The sequence below is a fragment of the Balearica regulorum genome, chromosome 8, assembly GCF_011004875.1.
Source record: "Balearica regulorum gibbericeps isolate bBalReg1 chromosome 8, bBalReg1.pri, whole genome shotgun sequence".
In the NCBI taxonomy this organism is placed as follows: Eukaryota; Metazoa; Chordata; class Aves; order Gruiformes; family Gruidae; genus Balearica; species Balearica regulorum.
In genome coordinates, this window is record NC_046191.1 from 2,045,596 (window position 1) to 2,070,505 (window position 24,910).

General features: G+C 39.3%; 1 protein-coding gene across 6 annotated transcripts in view; it reads right to left on the minus strand.

The window, feature by feature from the left end:
• Positions 1-1,010: 1,010 nt before the first annotated feature.
• MIER1 (MIER1 transcriptional regulator) overlaps positions 1,011-24,910 on the minus strand; it is a 42,633-nt gene continuing 18,733 nt past the window's right edge. For 5 of the 6 annotated variants that reach the window (XM_075759154.1, XM_075759155.1, XM_075759153.1 and 2 more), the window contains 12 exons: positions 24,821-24,845; positions 23,092-23,237; positions 17,469-17,636; positions 14,842-14,974; positions 13,232-13,296; positions 12,841-12,913; positions 9,350-9,501; positions 8,699-8,780; positions 7,260-7,354; positions 6,622-6,749; positions 4,759-4,898; positions 1,011-3,927 (listed from right to left, as the gene is read on the minus strand). In XM_075759154.1, the coding sequence (XP_075615269.1) occupies positions 3,602-3,927; positions 4,759-4,898; positions 6,622-6,749; positions 7,260-7,354; positions 8,699-8,780; positions 9,350-9,501; positions 12,841-12,913; positions 13,232-13,296; positions 14,842-14,974; positions 17,469-17,636; positions 23,092-23,190 (1,461 nt within the window). In that variant the 5' untranslated portion in view covers positions 23,191-23,237; positions 24,821-24,845 and the 3' untranslated portion in view covers positions 1,011-3,601. The remainder of the gene's footprint in view (positions 3,928-4,758; positions 4,899-6,621; positions 6,750-7,259; positions 7,355-8,698; positions 8,781-9,349; positions 9,502-12,840; positions 12,914-13,231; positions 13,297-14,841; positions 14,975-17,468; positions 17,637-23,091; positions 23,238-24,820; positions 24,846-24,910) is intronic. The other variant, XR_012836473.1, reaches the window with a different exon arrangement.

Here is a 24,910-nt window from a genome sequence, read left to right on the forward strand (position 1 = left end):
TCCCTTCCCACCCCAACCAGGCTGGGATTCTGTTTGTTGTCCCTTCTGGGTGTCCTCGGGTGTGTGTGGAGCAACTGGGGAATGAGGGGAGCCTCTTGGGTTTTCAGCTTTAAATATTCTTTGAGGAAGGGAAGAAGAAAAGATCCTAATGGGGGGCTAAAAACAGCCAACCAAACCAAAACCCCTTGGAGCTTTGTCCCTTCTCCCCAGCTCGCCTGAGGTGCAGCGGTGTACAGGGGAGCAGGGCCCCCTCCCGTTGGGAACCCGTGGGTGCTCTGGCTGCAAGGTGCCTGCAGCCCCGGTGCTGGTCCCAAAGGCAGCGGGAGGGCTTGAGCCCTGGTACCCCCCCCTTGCCCCTGCCCCACCAGGCTGAGAAATAAAACTGAACCCACCGCTGCCCCTCCAGCTGCTCGGAGCAGTGCCTGGCCCCAGGCTGGTTTTAGGGGAATGAAAGAAATACAGTTCCCCATTTATTTTGTTTCTGCAATTTTTCACCGCAGCAGTGACAGTCGCTACCACCCTGCTGCAAGGGGATGGGGCGTTCGCATCCTCCGAAGGGGAAATACTCTACCGGCTGTTTTGCTCAAAAAACTCAGGAATTTTTTGTGCAGACGGTATGTTTAAAAAAATAGTTTAATAAGCTTTTTAAGAATTGCAGACAGGGAGAAGGGAATTACTAACAGTGCAAAATTACTATGTGTGGAAAAATGTATAAAACTAATTTGTAAGTGTGTGTGTGTGTAGTAGTTTTAACATCACATTTAATCCTTTCAAAAGCCCAGCAAGAATTTATGCCGTTACACTGGGTTCTCCCTTGAGGCTGCGGTATTAAAGCACTTCACAAATCCAGGACCCCCCTGCTCCAGCTGACCTCATCACCACAGCGCTTGAAAAACATCCCCGAGCGTCTTGTGAGCTTTTCAAGGCAGTTTGGAAACACGTCCAAACCCTTCTGGGCTCCAAACTGTACTGAAGGCTTTTTACATGAAATCAAAGTTACTGTATTTCTAGAATTTTAAATAGCTTTAGTAGTAGTGCAATGACTTATCAAGTTATAGTGGCTGCATTTTGAAGAACATGAACAAAGTATTGTATAAAACACCAGCATAAACAAAATGTAAATTATAATTAAATATTCTTAAAAGTCTAGCTGAGCATTACAGATTTCTTGATTATGGAATGTCAGGTCTCTTCTACGTATCACCAAAAAAAGGTAAGATTAAAAAAAACAAAGCATCATTCCTGAAAATATACACAGTGCTGTATTTCACACACAAGCCTGAGACAATTTATTTATAAACTTTCCTATAAATTGTTGGAGCTATTTCCAACTTGCAAACAAAACCGCATAAAAATAAAATTGAGACTAGGACTCTAGCTGCAAAGACTCGTAGAAGCACTGCACTACCCTCAGGCTGAAACCGTCTTGAGCCCATCTTTGATATAAGGCTGTGATACTTTGGGTTTCCCTTAATAAACCAGATGATTGTAAAGTTAACAGCAACCTCTTACTAAAGCAATCACTTAATCGATTAGCAAAACCTTACTGATGTGCCTCTCCGTGTAAACTGCTACTTCTAGGCAGGTGTCAACTGCTGCACGTCGGCCGAACCAGTTAGAACGGATCGTTCACAAGGTTTCTGGGGACAGCAGCGTAATACACGCCAGTAACTCATCCTGGCGCTGGAGCCAGGCCCGATCCAGAGGACTTGGCTCATTAATGACCATAAAGTCCAAGTATACGCAGTTGAAGAAGAAAACAAAATGAACAAAACCCTTAGCAGTTGGGGTTTTTTTTTTTTATGGTTGATGCATTTGTTTCAAACCATAGGACCGTGCATTTAAAACTGGATTCGTAAAGACTCATAAAGTAAAAATAACCAATTAAAAATTAACAGCGCAACTGTAAGCCACAGGAAGAGGAGGGCACAAGATTATAAATTATACAAATGAACAATTTTTCCTATTTTTAAATACAGTAGAGGTGTAGCTGTGGCTTAAAGAAAATATTCAAAAAACCAAACACCAGTATTAAAACTCTATTTTATGGCTGTAAACCCTACTTCAACAACTTTCAAATGATGCTAGCCGGACAGTGAGCAATCACCCCCCTCCACACACATTTATAAAGAATTTTCGTTTCTCTCACTTTAATCTTAAAATAGGTACCCATACCTATTCTTACTTCTTGTACCCGTGAATCTCTACCTACTGAGGTACGTATGTGTGTATATGCTGTTCCGGGTCCGTGCATGTGATGTTTCTGCTCCAGCTGAAATACCCATCCATACGGTCCACTAGTTTTCAGCAATTCAAGCCCAGGCACCGGGTTACCAGCTGCACATCCCATGCTGCCAGAGTCACTCGACCCATTTCCAACCCTTCCTGTGCTCAGTGAAATGGAGAAGATGACAGACAGACTGAAAAATCAATGGATCATCTAACACCTCGTCTTGGTGAACAAGGTTTAGTAAACTCAAGCATTTGGCTGAAGTGAAATTTATCTGAGCTCAAAATAAAACGAGAAAATGTATAATGAAAGCAAGAAACTTTGTGCAATGCAAGCATCATGCTTAACAATTTTTTAGCATCACTATTTGCCATAAAAGAGAAATAAGAAAAAACATATTTTCAAAATCAAATAACTTCTAACCATTCTTGATGTTAATCGTTTACTGTTTTCTGAGAAGAAAATAACATGTTGGTGACTAATCAGCATTTTTTAAGTCAATTGGTTTGGTTTGGGGGTTTTTTGTTGGTTTTTTTTTTTTTAGAAAAGACTTCAGCAAAATAAAATGAAGCTGACATTAGACTCAGGATATCAATTATCTCATAAAAGTTTACCAACTGTACAAGTTAAGAAAATTATACAAGCTTTTGTTTTAAGAAAGGACAGTTCAATCAAGACATAAGTACTGTAAAAATCTTTCAAAGGCTACAAAGAAATCTGGAAAAATACAGAATGTATTTCTTTAGCCCAGATAAAGAATATGGAAAGACATCATTGATGTCAACAATTTTACATATACAAACCTGACCTGGTTTATTTATTTACCTTTTAAAACTTCTATATATAAAAATAGTTGTGCTCATAACTTTCAGGATTCATAAGGGTTCCTTAACAATGGGATGACACTTTTCTCTCGCTAGCATGAGTGGAGGTCTCTGTGCCTACTCTGATGCGCGTCTCGGCATTCTGGATTTCATTTTAACTTCCTGCAACATTTGAACCAGCCCCCTGCTTCAAATAGGATGCTTTGTTCACTTGTACAATGCTTAAATAGTGTATTACACACGGAATTTTCATTAATGTGTTAGGCTGGGAATATTTTTGCAGAAATTCACTGATTTGTTTCTCAAATATTTTTAAGAGCCAGATTTCCCAGAACTACAGCTGACAGCTCTGAGAAACGGAACATTCTACTGCTTTTCAGCACTGAAAAAAATCAAATAATCAGATCTTAAGAGCCAACTAAAAGGTATTAGGAAAAAAATCTCAGCAGATTGTTTTACGGAACTGGATTTTGTAAGGTAACCCATCAACCCTGAAAATTTTAGACACCCAAAATTTACTCCAAGGAATAAAATCTGCTCCTAGGATTCAGTCATCCAAAGTTTCTAGTTCTTCAAGCTTCCCATGCGAGTTGGCTTCTTGGAAGAACTCCGAAGAACCTGGACTCTCTTTTCCATTGCTGTTAATTCTTCTTCTTTTTAGAGGTCTCTCATTTTTTTCTTCAAAATCATTTTCATTTCTTGAAGCTGAATGAGCAAGTTTTGGGTCAACAGAAAGGTTTTCAGTTTCATACCCATTTGTATCCAGATCCGTGTGAGGTGTTTTCTTGCCACCGGTAGGTCCGTTTACATGCAATCCTTCAATTTTTGCTTCATCTTTATTTGGTATCTCACCTGGCCCATTAGCGGACACCCCTGCGTTACAGAGACGTACCATAAGAAAGAGAATAGAAGCAAAAGCACTAACAGAACAATCTGTGACAGGTCCACAAAGCACAAGTCTGACTAGTCCCTTTGAACTAAAAAGCCAATCCTGTTCTCCATATCCTCACTGTGTGATGAATGAGGGATTTATTTGCATACAAATGACAGACATACCGCGACAGAGTTTATGGAAGCCCTTATAAGCAAGAGCAGCCAAGAAAGTGTCCTGGAATCCCGTAACTGTACAAGCTGCAGGTGGACTACGCTCACCCGGGCAGTTTTCTGTAGCTTCCACTTGATTTTCACCATCTGGTTCAGCTCCCAAGCTCCTTCCTCCTCTTGCTACCGCTTCACTTCAGCTCCTTTGGAAGGGCTGTCCCTCGCTTTTAAGGTTTTCTTCCTTCATGAGTGATCGTGCCCTGGCTACTCTCTCATTCCTAACTGCCCTTCAATGCCCCACGGCCGGTAAGAACAGCTAACGGCATTCCTGAGCCAGCCCGGTTCCCATCTCAGTTGTTTTAAATACCCTGCGTGGGACTCCTCACAAAATTAGGAGTACTAGCACAGGGAAAACAAGAACAGATTAATTACAGTTAAAAGGAAGAGTCTAGTGGAGATTTACCTTCCATATGTGACCACTGGCTAAATGCAAACATGTAGCTTTTTTTAAAAAACATTTTTAACTTAAAGCTGCCAACACTTTGGAAAATCTTGAATACTAAAATAGACTTGTTTTTAGAGAGGCAAGCTGAACTTGTCGTTCAGCTTGTCGTCTGCGATGATGTGGCAACTCTCTTTAGGAGAGACAGGGTATGCACTTACCGTTCTGATTACTGTTGCTGGTCGTGCTGTCTTCCCTTTCCGACTGGCTGGTGCTGCTGTTGGAGGTTGTAGGAGGAGGGGACGGAGCTCTACTGGAAGCAGCACTTTCGCTTTCATCCAGGAGACGGTCCATATAATCTCTACACAACAGAAACAGCACATTCAGCATTGCCCTTGCTGCGTAAAGGATCGATGTTAATCATACCAAAATATTCACTGCATACGCTGCAAACGTGGTCAACGCACATCTCCTATCTTTTGAAACACACAGATTTCTCTTGCAAAGTTTACAGCTTTCAGATCTCCAGTGCTAACTGCCCACATATGGTTCGTCCACAGCAACTACATCTTTGTTGACCAGTCACTGCAGCTAGCTTATATAAATTCAGCCTGTGCTCGTGCTAAGTCCCACAAGATCACGTACAAGCAGAAAGTTCAATATGCTGTGATGTTGTGGGCTGTTTTCAAGGTGATGCTCTCTGGCAGGTTCATCCTAAGCTCTTGCAATTTGCTGCGGCAGCAATAAGATACCATTAAAGTAACTAAGTTTTGTGCACATACATCCTCAAAAGGGGTAAAGTTAAAAGCAAATGAAAAACTTCAGAGTTAAAGACACTTCCATATCTGAAATCTAGTACAGACCTACAATTTAGGTCACTAATAGTAAATCTCTTATGAAAGATTTAAACAAAGCTGGTTGGTAAAGCCCTTGTACGTATTGTATTAGTCTGGATTAACTCCAGAAACAGCATACCCTCACACATAATTACTCTGTGGCTGACACTTCACCCTAAATTCTCACATTTATCTGCAAATTCAGTCAAGAATAGATAAGTACAATCCTTAACAACACTTCTTCTGATACAGCTTTTGATCACCACATGCAATCAACTGCAAAAGAATCAGAGAATCTTTTAAGGGATTAACTACAAAAAAATTCTATTAATTTGGGCAAAAATGAAAAAAAAACCCCAAAACAAACCCCCAAAAACCAACAAAAACCAAGACGGATGGGAGAAGAGGGGGAGACAGACAGGCCCTGACAACTGGTTAAGAAAATCCAGCAGCTCTGGGTGTAACAGTCTACTTTATGAAGCCACAGATGGCAACCCTTACTGTCGTACTGCAAGTTCACTTCAGTGGTCCAACACACAGTTCCACAATGCTTAAAGACACAATAATATGAAAAAGAAGGCTGAACAGAGAACTCAGGAACAAATGAGAAGAAAAAAATAATGGTAAAAAGACTTGGAGAACGTCAGCAGAAAGAATGGGATACTAAAATCATAGTGCTGGAATGAAGGGCAGAAGAGTATGTTGGCTCACTTGCTCAGATCTGAGAGGAAAATACACGGCCATACACAGCCATTTCCCTCTTCGCCTAGCAGAGACGTGAATGGGGAAAGGAGCTATATACACCCAAAAAAGCCCTAGTACAGGGTACTGCATTAGCCAGAACTCTTGCCAAACAATTCATTTCAAGAGTATACTACAGCAGGTACCGCAAATCCCACCCGAAGCATATGACTAATGCCTTTGTATAAAACATGTATTGGAAATAAAACAAGCATTTCAAAAAAGTTCCACACACTTGCAGAAATGTTACATTTGTGAAACATTTAAACAGAAAACAAACTAAATTAAATAGCTATTCCATGCAAATTGCTGGCCTTATTCCAAATAAACTTATTTTGGAAACGACATTGTACACACTAGTAAGCTTTTCTTACACCTTGGCTGTTTTCCTGCTGTAAATTGGGACTATGGAATCCCTAGGTTGTCATACCATTTCAGATTAGAGCAGTAAAAAATAAAGATTTAGATCCAACATGTCAAAGCACATAAAAATAATGCACATCTTACGTTACACCAGGATGGAGATTGTATTTCTTCTTTCCAAATCGGGTCTGCTGCGCAAAGAAATCATAACGCTCTGATTTCTTCCACATGTAATAAAATGCTACACACTCACCAACCGATCTTGTTCGTACCTAGGAAATACGTGCCATGCAAATTTTGATGAATTTAAATACATTTTGGGCAAAAAGCTACCATTTAAATCAAAAGGTGTGAAATTCAAAGTCAATGCTTCTTTATACAACATAGGAAATAATGGAAACTATTGACTTAAAAGTTCAGAGGCCCAGAAATTGAAATGCAAAGTTTAACAGGGTCTCTAAGAATACTGAAGATATCGTGAGGTGCCGCAAGCAGCAGCTTTAGGAGGACTATTCAAGTCTGTTTCACCAGTCTATTCAAGACCAGAATAAGACTCCGGGGATGCAGATCTTCCCGTAGGTACGCAGAGCAGGATTTTTGCACTTTTCAGAGCTTAGGGTTCACAGAGGATTCTGGACTTTAACAAACCAATTTGGATACAATGTAGTAAAAATTAGAAGCAGTAAACGTAGTAATTTGTGAAGGAAATCAAGGATAAGAATTTATTTACAATTACATCGCTTTAAAAAGATGTGAGAACTACACTTTAACTTAGCGTTTACCTTATTTGCCTGAATCACATGAAAATCCTTGCCATAGACTTTCAGTCCTTGCTCAAAGTTACGACATTCTTCTTCTGTCCAAACGGATAATTCTTCTATACCAAGGAAATGCAATAAAGAAAATTCTTACCAAAAAGCATACGGCCAATGAAAGAAAACTTAAGTGACAGAAAACATACGTGGTATTCAAGGTTCTTAGACCAGCTGCTGCCTAAATGAGAACCACCTCCAGAAATTTTACTTACTAGCACAAAAATGAAAATTCTCCCTTCTAGCGAGTAGGTGGGAAATTTGGCTGCCTTAAGTAGCTAGCTGGTAGGGATTGTTATAATGGGTCCGCAGCTCCAGCCCCGCCACACAGGGGAAATAACTAGGCAGCAGCGGGAGGAAGAAGGGCTGAGAAACCTGGTCTCACCATTCTGCCCCTAGAAGCGTAGGAAGCAGGGAGCCTTCAAGCCAGGACACAGCTTGAAGGAGTTCATGCTATGGACTCAAACTGATTGCTGGCACTTGGAAGAGGGAAAAAGAATGAGGAATGAGATCATCTTCACTGCTGGCAAGAGCCAGCAATGCTAGGCTGTTAAAACCAGTCAGGTAGAATAAGAGACTATGCTGCTCACATTATTGGGTGGGAAATCTCAGCCCCACAGAAGCCAGAATAACCCCCTAATAACTTTCAGTCACGCTTCCAAGAACTTAATGTAATTTGGCCTTATTGATTCTTAAGGTCATGAATAAATAAGGTTTGAAATAGTGGGAGAACAAACTAATCTTCTCTATTTGATCATTCTTGTCTTGTGATTTGCACAGTAAACTCTGGAGAAGCCACAGGTTTGGAAGCTGAACCAACAGATCAATGTGCGAGGAAAAGAACTTATGCCTTCTCTTAGTTTCTTGTTCCTTTGAATATAAAGATCAATACCAGACCAGGAAGTGCATAAGGCTCCAAAGGCGTCTTTAAGACCAGGGTCTTTTTAGTGTTATACTTTGTTAAATAAAAGGTTTAGATGCTCATTCTCCTTTATTTAGCATTGTGAATTATTTCATTTTATATTTCATGTTTGTTCCGCTAACTGTGATGACTGAAAAGGTCTAGAAGAACAAAGAACAAAATGCCCAAGAAATGCACGATTCAGTTGCTAAGACGTAATTTTAAATTTTAGCTTCTTTAGTCAAGTCACAGATATAAGTATCAAGCTCTACTGACAGGAAGTTAATTTACACGCCCTCTTTAGGCATGTACCCTTTTATACTGCATCTGCTAATCTCATTCTCTTGGAGAACAATAAGAGATTCACTGAAGGCTGCATTGAAATGGGCACTGATGCCTAAGGCTTACAGGCAGTCAAGCTCAATCTGCTGACAGCAAAACCCAATGCCTGTGTAACAAATAAAATGACAGCTCGACAATATAAACTTCACTTTCAGCGTATACTCACCTCTGGCTGCTTTTACATTAAATCTCAACCTTCGTAACGATTCTTCAGTATCAAAATTGCACTTAACCAGTTCATACAATGCCTGGAAAGATGAAAAGACACACATTTAACGTTCTACATACCACTCAATGTATGTTGTGCCACAGAAGCATACTTAGTAAATCACTAATACCTATTAAGAAAAGATTAAAATTAAACTCTTTAAACGAATGTAATATAAGATAGCACAAAGACATATTTCCTCTATTTAAATTCACAAATCTCTAATTACATAAGCAAGCATATATCCAGGCAAAGTATTTTAACATTTTTATCCACTGCATACATTTGTAAAATTGATGGGGTTTTTTGTATGAAGAAGAAAATAAGTATGCATTCATACAGCTTTAAAAGAAATCTGTAACTGAAAGAACAGAACTCATTCATACACAATTATTTATATATAAAATAATGCACTGATGCATAAAGCAACACTAACCCTAAGTTAACAGTTTAATATTTGTTGAGAGGTAAAAACCCCATCACATTTCTATTTCCACAAGGAATAATAAAGCTGTTTCAAACACAGTTTTAATTCTTGGGAGTGAAATAAAATAAAGGGATAATTCATTCTGTAATATTAAACTACAAATCCTAATTATCCTTATATACCTGTTCATTGTCTTTAATATGTGATCCTTCAGGAATTGCATCTAGGCCCTTCTCATCACCCGTACGCCTTGATGCTTCATTTAGGAACTCGATCACTTTATCTTCTGGTAAGAAGTCAGGATTCCACAGCAGCTGATCATCATTTTCATACACTGAATTAGCCACAAGGGGGTGGGGGGGGGAAAAAAAAAAAGCTAAACCAACAATATAGAAGTTTATTGTCTCTTATAAAGTTAGTGATTATGAAATCTTGGAAGATCATTAGAGCACCAACATTAATCCAGAACACACCCAAGGACAGGTCAAAGATATTCTCGTGAATGCGGTGATCCAAATGACTGCGATCTTCTACCTTATATTGTCCTCACATCTCTGGCATAATCTAGATTCTAGGACCCATTTATGAAACTCCAGAAACTCCACCTTCCCTGTCCTCCTCCTGAACCCACTGAAATCACGAGGTAGCAGCACTACCGGGCACAGTCCTGAACGATCCACCCGGCATGCCTTTACCCCAAGCAGCGCAGTTTTGCTGACAGCAGCCAGCAGACATGGAAAACTATTTCAGAAACTAATAATGTATGTTTTCTTCCAAGACGACTAGGATCAGTCACATAAAACCAAAAAGCACACCACCAAAAATGGTGCTGAAAACACTACCAGGTGTCTGGACCACTAAATCTAAAAGTCTCAGCTAATATGGCTGGCAAAAGCCACTGCTTGTCCAGGGAAGATGACACCCAGGGCCAGACATTCTGAAGTCAAACAGCTCCTGAAAGAAACTTTGCTAAGACCTTCCTACTACTTCCAAGAAATACTCTCTAAAACAAAATAATTCAGGTAAAGATCACTGAATATTAACACCACCAAACCTCTAGTGTTTTTGCAGAGCTTTTGCATGAGCTTGCAGATGGGGGAAGTCACAGTAAATGGAAATTAATGGGAGGAAACATGGCCAAAGATATATCCTCTGAATTATAGCCCATTTTGAAGAACCTACAAGCTTTATGAGATTAAAATAACAGTACAGCAAAATAAAGTAAAATTCAGGTTATTAAAAAACAGAATCAGGAAAGTATCCAGACCTTGCTTGTGTCTCAGTCCTCAGTGAAAGATAACCTTACTAAAACCAGCAAGAAAGTAACTTTGATTCCCTTAGTTCAGTGAGCACCTTTGACTCTTACTCAAGAAGAGGAAGGAGGAGCGAACACTTGGGAAAGGCTGGTCAGCACAGGAAGGGAGATACGGTAGCGTTCTGTGCGGGTGGAAAGGTCAGAGTGGCACCTAGGTGCACTTCTACTTGAAAAAAAATTATTTTCAACATGGAAGTAGACTACAAATAAAAAAAGCAGACTACAAATAAAAACCCAAACCGGTAAGGAAAACTATTAAGTGTCTTGCAAAGAAAGACAGCTTATTTCACAAACGACATACTCTTTGGAAACAGCTCCCAACAATCTTCTGGGAGCCTTTTTTCCCAAATGCTAGTCCTAATCTGATGTTGGTTGCTCATTTAAGAGGACGACTCTAGGCACCTTGGCACACAAACTCCAGCAGAAGCAACAATTCTTTTCAGGAGATGATGGATAATTGGTTCTAAGCCACCCTTAGTGACGCACGCCAAGTACCCTGCAATGCTCATGAATGACAGCGGTCAGTACGTCTCAAAGCAGCTTCAGCACCTTTCAGTTTTCAGAGCTATCCTTTGATTTTCAGGTCCAAGCCTTCTAAAAACGTATCTTTTAATTGCGTAGAGTTGTCATAACCTGTAATTGTTTAGTAGCAGCTAATTTGGTCTCCAGGCATACTTCTCAGAGAGCCAGTCCACTGTAATTAGCTTAGTGTAGATTAAATTGTGGTTCTTTCCTCATAACAGCGTGTCAGAACACATTCTGAAAAGCAATGTGGTTATTCTTAAGAGTTCTAGCATTTTTGTGCTTCTGCATATGGGACTGGATATGAAAGGACTAGTCTTCTCAGTGTTTGGGAATTTTATAATTAAAATTTCCCCTTCATTAGAGAACAACTAAGATGATGGGATATGTACATGAAAGTACTAAATACGCAGTCTCAGACATTTATTTTTCAACTTTCTAAGCTTCATTAATATTCCAGTTGGAGTCCTGTCAAAGATTATATCCAAAACACAGCAGAAAGGAAAGAAGTGGCAGAAGATATAAAACCCCACTGGTATATAAAACTAGAATAGCCCTAGCATGATTAGAGAAAATTTGACTTTCCCCCTCAATGGTTTTTGCCCATGACGTAGGTTCTGTTTCGTGCAGTAGTGTGCAAGACTATGAAAAACTGTTTTATATAGGTTACTGCAATGTACACAGCAGCTTTATCTTTTTATTATTGGAGGCCAGAAGCCATTTAGAGCTGAGTAAATACCAGGAAAAGCAGGTGACTGACCAGTAAAGCATAATTTACTGCATCTCAGGCAAATACATGGTTCAAGCTCTATTTTCAGACAGGAGCATGAAAGCGTGCAAAGAGCAACTTCGTCACAGCTAAAAAGCTAAAAAGATGTTTGCTAATTTGCCATTTTCTATTTCTAATGGAAGCTCCTGACTTCTCATGTAGTTTTAAATTACATTCTCTTCAACCTCTCTCGGTCCCAATCTGGAGCTGATGAATGTGTCAGCTTCGGTGTGAGCCCGCTCTCAATCGACAGCGGGACTGATGTTTGTTTTAGACAGTTTCTAGCTAGATCAGGCTACAACATAGCTACCGCAACCTGGAACTCGAAGCAAGACAACTGCTACTCCTTGAGTATATACTCAGATTCGAGGAAGGCACCGAGTTTTGTGCTGGTTAGTTTAAAAACTAACCTGTATAAAACTACAAAAGCTGCAGTCTCAAACTGACCTGGAGTGTAAACAAATTCTTAGTAATGGGCTAAATGAGCAGGAACATTTGCTTCTGTTAAGCTCACAGCTGGGTTTAAACTGGGTCTACCTTTCCTGACTTGATTATATTGACAGTGTACAGCTAAAGGCTCTCGTTGTGAGGAGGGAGGAAAGTTCTGGGAAAAAAACCCAGAAATAAAACGACAGGTTCTTTAATACTGATTGAAGAATAATAAAATGTGAAAATCAAAGCTGCTGGTACCATTTTGCCTCTTTCAACGTGTTAATCCTATTCCAGCAGCACAACTTCTTTATTATCTGTTTTGTTTTTACATAATCTAAATGTACTAGGTGAAGAGGTTAACAGAAGCTACATCGAGAGCTTGTGTACATTACCAAATTAGAATACAAGGTTCAATAGGCAATAAGCCAGCAAAATAATCCTTCTTTTCCCCTTCCAAGACTCAAGCTCTGATGAAGAAGTACAAGATGAACTGCAGTTTGAGACGATGGTTCTATTTTTCACTTGAATGAGCCCTTTTATTTTGCAAGACACATGACATCAGTCAAATCTTTTATTTCTCCCCATGAGAAAATAATCTCAAACATAGCAATAACGGTAATAGTGCTAAGTCTCACCTTTTTCATTCTCTTTGTATTTGCATATGCCAGCTGGAATTTCAGCTTGAAACATAGAGCCCACCATGATTTCCTGTTTTGAAATAACAGAAACAAGAAGTTAAGCAACCACAGTCGTGCTGGTTTTTGTTAGCAAACAAGAGAATGACCACATCTTTTTTTACCCCTTAAAATTTTCATTGTTCAAAATCTATATGGAGGCAGGCACTACATGGAAATGGATTTTTGACTATTTGGGCAGGTCTTCCACACTTCTTACTATGAAAACTCTTAGATTCATGGGGCAAAACTGGAGAGGATGTGTGTGTTCTATAGAGCTCAGAGTTACTAGGTAACAGATCAACTCACTATTCATGAAATACAGGCTTTTTTAACAGCCCTCAGTATTTACCTTTTTCCAATCTTCTGAGGGAATATAATCTTCATCTTCTTCAGATTCCTCTTCTATTTCACTATCTGCAAGACATTGTTCAAACATTTACACAAAACGAGCCGTGATGGGCCCCACGTCAGCCCAGCAAAGTGGGCTGAGCGAGGGGGTCTGGGACGTCGCAGCCAGCTCCTGGGAGTGCTGCAGCGAGGGCGAGAGGGGACACGAGCCCGGCCTCTCATCCCACCAGGCTCCAGCTGCACGGCAGCCCTGCTCTGCCTCACTGCTATCTTACCTAACACCACACAAGCGGCAACGGCAGTTTTAGTGACAATACTAAATGTTTCAGTATTGACAACTTTAAAAAATGACCCACCCCATGAGAATGGATTGATACACACAACAGGCTCTTAAAAGTTAAGGCACAAATGAATACATCCATCAATTTTACAACTACCTAATTAAAATTTGCTTTCCCTCACACAGCTTTGAAGCAGTTGAGATGATCCACATGCGAATTTACTACAGTTACTTTCCGAAAATGTTTTTATGTGGATGTTCAGGTTTCTGCACCATTTTCAATGAGCTCCTGGCTTAGTTCCTGCTGTTCTTTTTCCCTTACGGTCACTGAATTTAAGGTAGACTACAGCAAAAGGTGCGAGAAATCTGCAAGTGTGCTTTTCTCAGTCTTACTGGGATTTAGTAGGCTTGGATGTACTGCTCAGAAATGCACAGCAGCATTTAATATAGATTATTTCGGATAAGGACTGAAAAAATTTTAAGCTCTTTATGATATAGGCTAGTTGCCTTCCACAATGTACTGAAAGCAACTGCAGTATCTGGTTTATGTATAGCACGTGGTAGTATCAGCACTAGAATTATTTGTACATTAAATTACATTCTCTACACAGCTGAACATTGTAAATAACCCAAAACCTAAAGCAATCCACTTGACTATGCTAATAGTATCTTTAAAAAACAGAGTTCACTTAAGATACTTGCAATCCTCTGCATAGCTACATGCTGAGGTTCCTTGGCATTTCTGGATTAAAATAAACTACACATTAGAAAATGGCATTTCTACAACGTCATGGCTAATAAGTATCAAGTATAAAGTATCATAAGGAACCTTTTTTTTAACTTCTGTTCGTTACAACATGTAGCAGTAGGAATTCAAACACTGGCAACAGTCACTTCCATCAAAGAAAGGTAAAATATCTGTTGTCCAAAGGGCCCTGCTGGCAGCTCAATACCAAAAGGTTTAGATCCCATTGCGTAAGATTGCCACAGAAATGAGAGCTGTCTAAAGGGACAGCTAAATTACACTAGCTCAACAGTCTCAAACAGATGCAAAACCAATTTTTAAACAAGAGGGGAAAAAATCAGTCCACAATGCTGGCCGCAGTATCAAATGTGGAATGCTTGAAGCAAATTTTATTCATCATTATCTCCCCATTACCATTCTATGATTTTGAGCATAAGCAAGAGCAGTGTTACAAAAGAGAACAAACAAATGTTTATAGTTATCACCATGCGTATTTCAGAAACAGAATATGATGTTAACTCAAGCAGTTCCCAACTAAAGGTCAATCATATTGAGGTGACTGTGCTTAGCATTAAACTGTACATACTTGTATCAAAATATTTACATCGGCGAGGGCGAATTATCTCCTGTGGATCTTGAGAAGCAACAGATGGTGCTGGGTCGTCATTAGATGACTGTGTCTCATCTTCCTGACCTGATGAATCTTTTATGGTCTCCTCCTTACATATAAAAAAAGCAAATGGGACATCAACTATCCCTTATATTTGACAAACACTACTTTGGCAATATTTGTTTCCAAAATTGTCAATATATCAAACCCAAATATATTTTATCTGGCTTGAAGTGACTGCATAGATTGTGGCCTGTCCAGACTGAGCCACAACAAATGTGTAAACACATCATATGATTTCTTGACCAGGATTTCAAGCAGATCAATGTAACACTTGGACTCTAACATACAAATCAGAAATACGAACCACAATGAAATATCATGCCTAGTTATTTTAAATCAGACAAGTAAAAATCCTTGCAGTTTACATTTAATTTCATTTAACTTTAAATTTTACTTCAGTCTTTAAAAACCCTTCCTTACGAATGTTCAATTAAAAAAAGGGAGGAATTATTTACTGGCTATACTTTTCTCAATCAAATGAAAATAGTACCTTCCATAAAAATTAATGTCAATAGTGTGGGTCAACCCCACAGGAACAGCATATCAGCAGAATCGAGCAGGTACATCAAGTCATTAAAAGATCAAAAATTCTACCAAGTTTCTTTGTTAGAAGACAAACCACAACAACTATGGGACTTATTACAATTACAGAAAATTAAAATGATAAAAGTTAAAAAAATATAATAGTGTTTTCTATTTCAATGCATGTTGTAAATATCTTTTCTGTGGTTTATGACTGTGATGCAAGCACTCACACTTGCTAGTTCTAACACAGAAGCATTAGGCACAGCACAGGTTTGTGTACCTTTACCAGCAACCAGAGTATTATCACATGTGCAGCTTAAAGCAGATTAAAAATAGAAAATAGCTAAGTGCAGTATAGCTAAATAAGCTGTAGAAAGATGAGCACTTGCAGAGAAAGCTTGAATTATTTATAAAATTATTCCGCCCCCACAGATGTATTTTACTGCCTCTCTGCTAAGAGCATGCAAGCGTTTCAGAGCTCTCAGTCTTGTACCCTGCGGCAAACCACCCTAACAGGTTAGCTAGCTCTCTTCGTGCCCAGTCCTCCCCACCACCTTGGCTCCAGCCCTACGGAAAATGGGGTAGAACAGGCCAACAGAGCCACTCCGCTCAGCCCCCGTGCCAAGCCTGCCGCCAGGCTAACCCATCGGCCGCGTCTACTCTGCCAGACTGCAAGGCAAACGGTTGCTGCGTTGCTGCGGAGGGGCAGGAATGCGCTTGCTCCTGCAGCACTGCTAAGTGTTAGTGCCCTGCGGAGGGACAAAGACAACTCCTCTTGCTGCTAACAGCAGTGATGCACACCGAGGCTTTATCCATTTAAGAGAAAAGATAGGCGGTATCTTAAATCAGCCAGTAATAGAACTACAGAGGGGGTCAGAGAACACAGAAAATGGAAGTTGAGTCAGGAAGTCATTAAGAAGCAAGGACACAAGAAGAAAGCAAGACTTTAGGAACAGCACCATGCACAACGAAATAAACCACTTTTGTGTTTCATTTTAATTTTGCATACTTCATGTTAGGTAAGTTTCTCCCCCCCTCCAGCTTCTTGAACCTTTTTGGATGTATCTTTCTTCTCTTTTAACTATTCAACCCATACAAATAGCAATCTTTTACAGCATCTGTCAAGGGAGTTTGTAAATCCCAAGAACTTCATTTTTTCTGAATCAGATATACCATTCCTCATCTCTGTGTCGCATTCCAGAGATTCTAAAATGGGTGAGATATCAAAGAACAAACTGAAGCCTTTTTAAAGCCAGATTAGGTAATGCAACTTCCATTAGTGCCTAAGCTTTTCTGTTACTGACAATACAAAGGGTTTCATATTTTAATGGAATTCAGGATGCAACTCTGAATGCCACCAGTAAGGGAGAATTTACAGCTGTGCCCTTGACAGGACAGGATTGTTACAAATATGTATGACATATACGAGTAGAAAAGACTCTTCTAAAATGTGAAGATTTATTTTAAGAGCACACAGAACAGGATTTTAAAGATGCTAAGTTCAAACAGTTTTCAAAGATATTTGAAGCATTAGATTCAGTTAACAATTTAAGTACAACTAGGGCTGCCAGGCTGAAAAAACGCAATTTAAAATGCAGCCATTTCCAAACCTCAGAGACACATTTAATTCAATTCTACACTTCACTGTTCAGTTTCAGTAGATCAGCTTTTAATCTTGAAACAAGTATTCATCCAAACCTATAAAGGTGCCTTCAGGCATTTAAAACTTCAATTTTGAAGCCAGACTATTTCTGAAGGACAATTACAACCCTTTCTTACATGATGCTACATGTATCCATGCACCCTAATTTGCCACAGCAACAGTTTGGAACGATACAGATGAAATTAAGAGCAATGAAGAGAAACACAGATGGGTAATTAAGAATAAACATTAGAGTTCAGCACACAAAGCATCTGAAATCAATTATATCATGAATTACTTCTGCTATCTCGAGTGGTTGTCTAGTACAGAATGGCTGTATGAAAATCAGTTTCAAATTAGTGTAAACACTTACTTTGTTTTCACCGCTACAGCCACTGTTGTCATCATTATCAACATCATCATCATCTTCTCCCTCCTCCTCTTCCTCTTCATCATCTTCATCATCATCATCTTCTTGGAGTGGAATGGTACCATCATAGCCATAACGGCTCAGTAGCTCCTGGATTGGCATATCACTTTCCTGATAAACATCCAAACAAAGTTTGGGATTTTAACAAAACTATTGCACATCCCACACTTCTCTACAGCTTAAAGGTGTGCATTTGAAACAGACCACAGCAGAACCAGACAGGTGATGGTCACGTATGCTAAGAATAGCCACTCCAAAATGAATGGACAGTCAGAAGTTTTGGCTCCTAAGAAAAATGTGTGGCGTTTTATGCAGGGGACCTTTTTCCCTTTTTTTTAATTTATTTTGAAATTTACAGCAGACCACACATACCAACAATCTCTCAAAGGGGCCATAAAGCTCATGAAAAGGGCACCTAAGGGCAGTGTACCCCATCCCTCCCTTGGTACCTGTCTACTAGTATTTTACTGAAACACAAGCACTGCAATGTGGCAGGTTACGTCTGGTTACATCATCCCCCTTCAGTACACAGAGTGAACACGCTCCTTATCGGAATATATCTCCTCGGTATTCCCTTTACCACCCAAAAACTACCTGAAAAAATTGTAGTATTTTGTACATATTTGTGGGAAAAAAAGACAAATTGTATTTCAGCAGCAACTGCTTCGTGCAGACAGCTAAGATACTGACAGTTTTTGCAGGCAGAAACTGGTCCTAGAGCAAGGCAGTGATTTTTGCAATGTCTCCAAGAACACAGCAGAATAAGGACCAGAACTTGCAGTACCTGGCTTGAGCATGGAGTTTAATCTTCATCTGGGGAGTTGCACTAGAGGGACAGTTCTACATAGTTCTGCAACCCTGGCTTTGAATAAAAATTACACCAAAAATGCACCTTTCCGTCTCTCTGTGCCTCTCCCCTTTCTGGGGGGGAAAAAAAAAAGGAGGGGTTGGATGGGGGTGAGGGATCACCTTATATGCAGGATCACCTGATATCCAGGTAAAGACAGTAGTAATGTTTACGGATTCATATAAATTTTAAGGTAGTTGTCTACAAAACCATCCACAGCTGGAAGCAAATCTACTAGAATATGTGCATATTTAAAAATCTTTACATTTAGAATGCTGGTCCACTCTGAAAAGACACTTCAAATGATACAGTCGGTTCTCAAATTTAGTGGCTCCCTGTTATCAATTGCATTCACTTTATTAAGAAAAAATATTAATTGCCAGGTCTGCAAATTACTTTATTACTTTTGATACCTCAGTATCCAGCCTTCAGTATATGGCACCCCTAACGAGATTTTTCAGAACAGAAACTTTCAGAGAGTGTTTTAAAATTATCTCTCTCATAAGAACAAATCCTTTGTTTATTACTTAGAGGTGTCTGCCTGCTCTAAAGATTTCTTCAGAGTATGTAATGTACATATCGTCTGATAATCAGATTTTTTTAGTTATCGGCTGACCTTAGACTTTCTCCAATGAACTCTTTTCCTAAGGACCTTCACTGATCAACACATCTCTAGTTTCTGGAAACTAACAAAACCAAGTGCTGTAAGTTCTGCTGTGTAAAAATAAGAGTAACGTAGGGGTTAGCAGTACTCATTGTCTGTGTATCTTATTTTACTTCAAAGAACTAAGCCATTCTACCACTTATTGGTCTACTCTTTGGTTAAGCTATAGATGCAGACCATGTGGAGCTAAATGTCTTCATCCTCCCTCTTGACTTCTTGGTCCCTACCGTATCATTTTATGGAAAGAACTTTTAGAAGTGGGGAATTAATATTTTACTGACACAGACAACATGACAGGACTGTGACCTTAATTAAAACCTGACAGTAAAGGTATCAGAAAAATCCTATTCATAATTATTCAAACAAATGTTCTCCAGTACATTTTGGAAAGTAATATACTTTCATTAAGCACTCCTCACCACTATCCCATTTGTAGATACAGACTGAGAATTAAAAAGAACTTTTACTACAACTCGTAGGTATGTCTGAATGATGTAACAGGCATATTACTATATGTTACCTAGGAAAGTGGTATTGTGTTTACAACATTTTTCTTCGGTAGAGCCTCTTAACTTCAAATTACAATTCAGAAAGCCCCAAGGGTCAGCAAGTCTTCAAGATAAAATACATACCATGATTTCTTTACTGTATCAGGATATTGCAAAAACAAGTCTTATCAATGACACAGAAACTTCTTATGTGGAAGATGCTTAATAACAAGAAATGAATTATAACTCATGTGTCTGGAGTAGAGGTAAGCGAGGGGGAGTGATGTAACAGAGAACTGTATCATAAGCAGCACCAAGAAGGTAAATATAAATGACTGTACACTCTTCTGATTGAAGAGCTCAGGGGCAACCATTGAAATAAACACAGAATAGTCTGAAAAACCAAATACGTTTCTCTCACTAAATGAACTGCGCAACATTGCCACATGCCTTGTGGACACTAAGTCTACAGAGGTTAAAAATAAAATGGCAACATCCATGGGAGGGGGAAAAATAAGACTGACAGGCACTACAGACAAAGAGACAACATCTTTTTCATATGTGCCTGAACTGCACCCTGCTAGAGGCTGGAGGAATATCTGGGAGAAAGACTGCACACTTGCATGTATGGTTCTCTCGTTTAAAGACAAGAGGATGCTGGTGCATAACCCTAAGAAAACCCAAGAGCTCTCCCTGAAAATGGGGACCCCAAAAGGAGGAGCCAAGTGATTACATGGAACAACAAATGGAAAAAGGGAGGGAGTCAAAAGCTTAAAAATCTGTAAGTAATGCAGGGAGGCGCGACACACAGCATCCTGGCAATGCCTACCACTTCCTAGAGGCACCCACGAAGCCAGCACACACCACCCAGTAGTGCTCTGCCCGCAGACAGAGCAGCACAAAGGTAAAGAACTTGGCCTCGCACTCACCAAATACTCCACATCACACTCCCTCCAGCTGATGCTTTGTATAGTCAGCTTGGTTAAGAGTGGGAGGAAGTTGAGTTTCTGCAACTTGCTGGGGACTGGGCACTTCTTATTTCCAAGACAGAGTGTGAATGCAGTTTCCTACTCCAAAATTATGCTGCCAAGTTTTGTGCGTTTTGGAAAACTGCAGCGTCAGCATATGCCCAGGACGCGAAGAGGTGTGCCTCATCCCAGGCACACCAGAAGGAATACTGGTTAGCCAGGACTTTGGTCACATCTGGTATAGGTGCTCCTACGTACAAAATTAGTATTACTGAATACATGTCTGGATATGATCAAGGGTAGTCTGCTGTACCACCTTGCAGGTAGCTTTCCTGCCCAAGAAAAACTCTCTCCTTTCAAGAAATACCACTGAGAACCACCAAATCCAATACTCAATACTTCTGATGCCCTTCAGGTACTGCTCTGCTCTCAGGGAACTGTATTTTTTCCTACACTAGAGCAGCACAGAGGGTGACTTCAGGTCTCTGGACACAGATATGCTACTGCCACTTAGACAAAAATGTATACATGTACTTACCCAGACAAATGCAGGATGCTGCTCATCCTCAAGTACTAACGCATTACAGACTCACCAGAGTTTCAACCAATGAGTAGAAAAGATCTTTACCCTCAGATGAAGTTTTAATTTATGACAGTCAGGAGTGAAACCATTAAGGTTCAAAAATGCTTTTGCAAAACCTGACTGCCACCTCATCTCTGAATGAGCTGAACTAGTAAATCAGGTACCTTCGCAGCCTGGGGGAAATCTGAAATAATACGTGTAAATGTCAGGGGAAAGAAAAAGACAGGATAGCACTTGTCTTGACAATAGTTTTGAGATTTAGATTGCCTATCATCCATGATTGAAAAAAAGAGGTAAAATCTTGATGCGCAGCCCGTTATCCCACAGCCAGAAGTAATCACAGGTCTCTAGCAAGATCCTGCTGGCATGGAAGCATCTGAAACTCAGAAAAAGCCCGACCTGCAATACACAAATTGACCGGAAGATTCTCTGCCAGTCTGTAAAAGTGTCCTGCAGAGTAGAGCAGCACAGGGAGCAACATGACTCTCAGTTACACCATTGCTCGCCCTCCTGATCACAGAAGAGCTGAAACATGGAGGAATTATAAACTTGCAGCCCGACAACCAAGAAATGAGGGAACAAACTGATGGTTGAAATAAAGTTATAAACAAAGCATTGTAATGTGGTGATAGAATTACACAACCAGATGTTGACTCTTCACAAAATATGAGGGGGGAAAAAAACATATTCAACTTAAAAAACACATGACATACATGCAGAGCTCCATTTCTCATTTAATCTAGATGAACCATATTTAGATTCACAAACTATTTATTTATCTTTATCTTTACCATTTAATATCAAACCTGAAATTACCAGAAAGAAATTATCATTTACAGCTGAAATGTAGTTAAACTGCACTAAATTAAATTAAAGTCATATTGGCATAATCACTTATACTAAATAGGATTTGTACATCAAATATGCAACTGAGAATCATTAATGATCTGTTCTGGAAGACTTTTCAGCCAATGAGGCCACAGACAGTATCTAAATTACTTTGCATTTATAATGAACCTAGTTTGTAATTTAAGAATATTATTCCTGCCTAAGAAATAATTTAAGACAATACATAAGTGACAGCATAACCTCAAAATGCCAAATAAATCTTATATGCAATTATTTCAGAAGATACACATTTTAAGATTCATTTATCACTATTAGCAATAATTGTGAGTTCTGATCCCAGCTCTGCTGACAACTCTTTGCTTTGAGCAAATCACTTCATCTGCATCTCCATTTCCTCTACCTTAAAAATGAAGTTACTTCCAAGTAACTAGCGAAAGGACAAGAGGAAATGGTCTCAAGTTGCGCCAGCAGAGATTTAGATTAGATATTAGGACAAATTTCTTCCCCAAAAGAGTGGTCAGGCATGCCACAGGCTGCCCAGAGAGGTGGTGGAATCACCATCCCTGGAGGTGTTCAAAAAATGGGTAGACGTGGCACTTCGGGACATGGTTTAGTAGACATGGTGATGTTGGGTCGATGGTTGGACTTGATGATCTTAGAGGTCTTTTCCAGCCTTAAGATTCTATGATTATATGATTCTATGAAGATACTCCTATATGCTCCACTAAAGTATTACACAAATGTTTGTATAAAAATGCAAAAGAAATGTAAAATTATGGGATTTTTTAAAAAAATCCAAATCTATACGCACTAATCAAGCACAAGTGCTTTAGAAAATAACATTGGAATATACAAGTTTAGTCAGAGCACACCTCAATTTATATGAGCTCTAAAATGCAAATCCTATACCAGCACATATATGCAAAAAGAAACTAAACAAGCACAGTGTTATACATTACTAAGTATTTATGTACCAGTTTCCTTGTCTCAACTTTTGAGAACTGCAAATTTAGCTCGGCCCCTTTCACCCGTCTTTATTATTTATCTATTACTGGGTTCAGGGGTGGGTTTTTTTAAAAATTACAAATATAAGGGAAAAAACCTGCGTATGCTTTGTGTGAGACTGTGGGCTGTGATTATGTTTTATGACTACTTAAGGCTACCTACCCTGTTAAGATCCTCTATTTCAGAACTGAAGTTTGTTTCTCCTTCCATCATTTCCTCCTCTTCTAATGTCCGTTCATCATCAAAGTCATGCACCAGCATATCAGCTGATGGATCAAATTCATGGTCATCAGATGTTGCTGAACCTCCTGATAGAAAACATTTTAAAGAATGTTTTTAGTTAGATCATGGCCTCACAGAGGGTTTTTTTTTTTATTTTGGTGACATTTTAATACTCAAATTATAGAGAAATTAAAATATCTTCAAAATCCCTCAATCATTTATCTTAGGGAAAGCCAATCTCGTTATTCAGAGGAGAGTGAAAGCTGTCCTTCGGGTGGTAAGAGATCATGGAAAAAAGAACCAGGAGATATTGTTTAACCAGACAGTTCTCAAGGTACTACATATCTGGACATCGGGCGCCTAGTTAAATGTTTGTAAAATGTTCAATTTATGAAGACTTAATTCCTAAATAATCATAACCCTGTCTGAATCATGAGTTCTACTGGGAGCAGAAATACTCATAAAATATAAACTCAGGGCAGTTGTTTCCTTGATATTTTGCAAGCTTTCTTGTTTACAACTATACAGACAATCTAACGACTGTTCCAAAATTTAAACTGAAAAGTAAGCTTCACAGTTATGCAGATTTTATTTATGATGCAGAATCCTTAATTATTTTTCCCCATGCAGTTTTTTCACAGCTCTTTGTAAAGAAGTCTGGTTATATTTTATGACAATGAAAAATAAATGAATGGATGAATGGTTTGGCAGATGCAGCATTTTTATGTAATTCAACAATACCTGATTTCTAATTCTAACTCTGCTAGCATTTCTCCACTTGTCCCCATGGACAACTTAAATTTCATTTTCCAAAGGCTGAAGAGCGTACCCACGCTAAGGGTGCAAGAGGGAGAGGTTGACTATAAGGGCTAAGGTTAACCATACTTTGTAGTTCCAAGTGCTAAAGCAATTGATTATTTCTCTGAAAGAAATAAGAGCTCAAGAGACAAGGGCAGTCCAGCTAAAGGAACTACTGGAAAGCTTTTCCACTAGTAAGATGCCAAAAACCTTGGAAATAAATAACACTAAGTACAGTGGTACCAAAGTGAACAGAAAAACCCCAGATACTCATAATTTACACTTAGGCTGACTACTAGATAGCCAGTAGCTCTGGGATACTGGAACATCAGAAAATAACCAGCTTTAAAAACAGATGTCATGAAAACTCTCATTTTTAGTAATTCAATCAGGTAAACACCACTTTTCTTGCTGCTTTTGGTCTTGGTGCTATTATGCATAAAAACACAGAGCAACAGTACATCTATTCATTGATAGCACACAGTGCCTTAACTTTTGACTCGGTATTTAACTCTAACACCAAAGGGTAGCCATGCCGAGAGGGATGGTAGCCGTATCGCTGGTAAAGCAGCCTCTTCCGTGCCCCAAGCACTCGGTCACATTGTGCTCCTTGGGATGACGTCAGCATTCCCGAACACACTGTTCATGCGGCTTTTGCAAAGACAGGAATCGTATTTCCCCAGTGTATTCTATCATTTAGAAACTTGGGCTGGTACAGACTGGAAGAAAGCAGTGACTGCTTAAACCAGTACTGCCACCAACCTATTCATCACATTCTATCCTTAGATTACTAACTGGAAGAGACCAGCAAAATAAGTTTTCAAGGGTGCCCTCTTCCCTCACAAGTTTAGGAAATATTAAAAATATTTACCTGGGCTTGAAGACTCAACAGAAGGCTAAAAAAGAAAACACAGGAAATTATTTTTTCTATGTTGAACCTGTACAAACTCAATTCAATAAT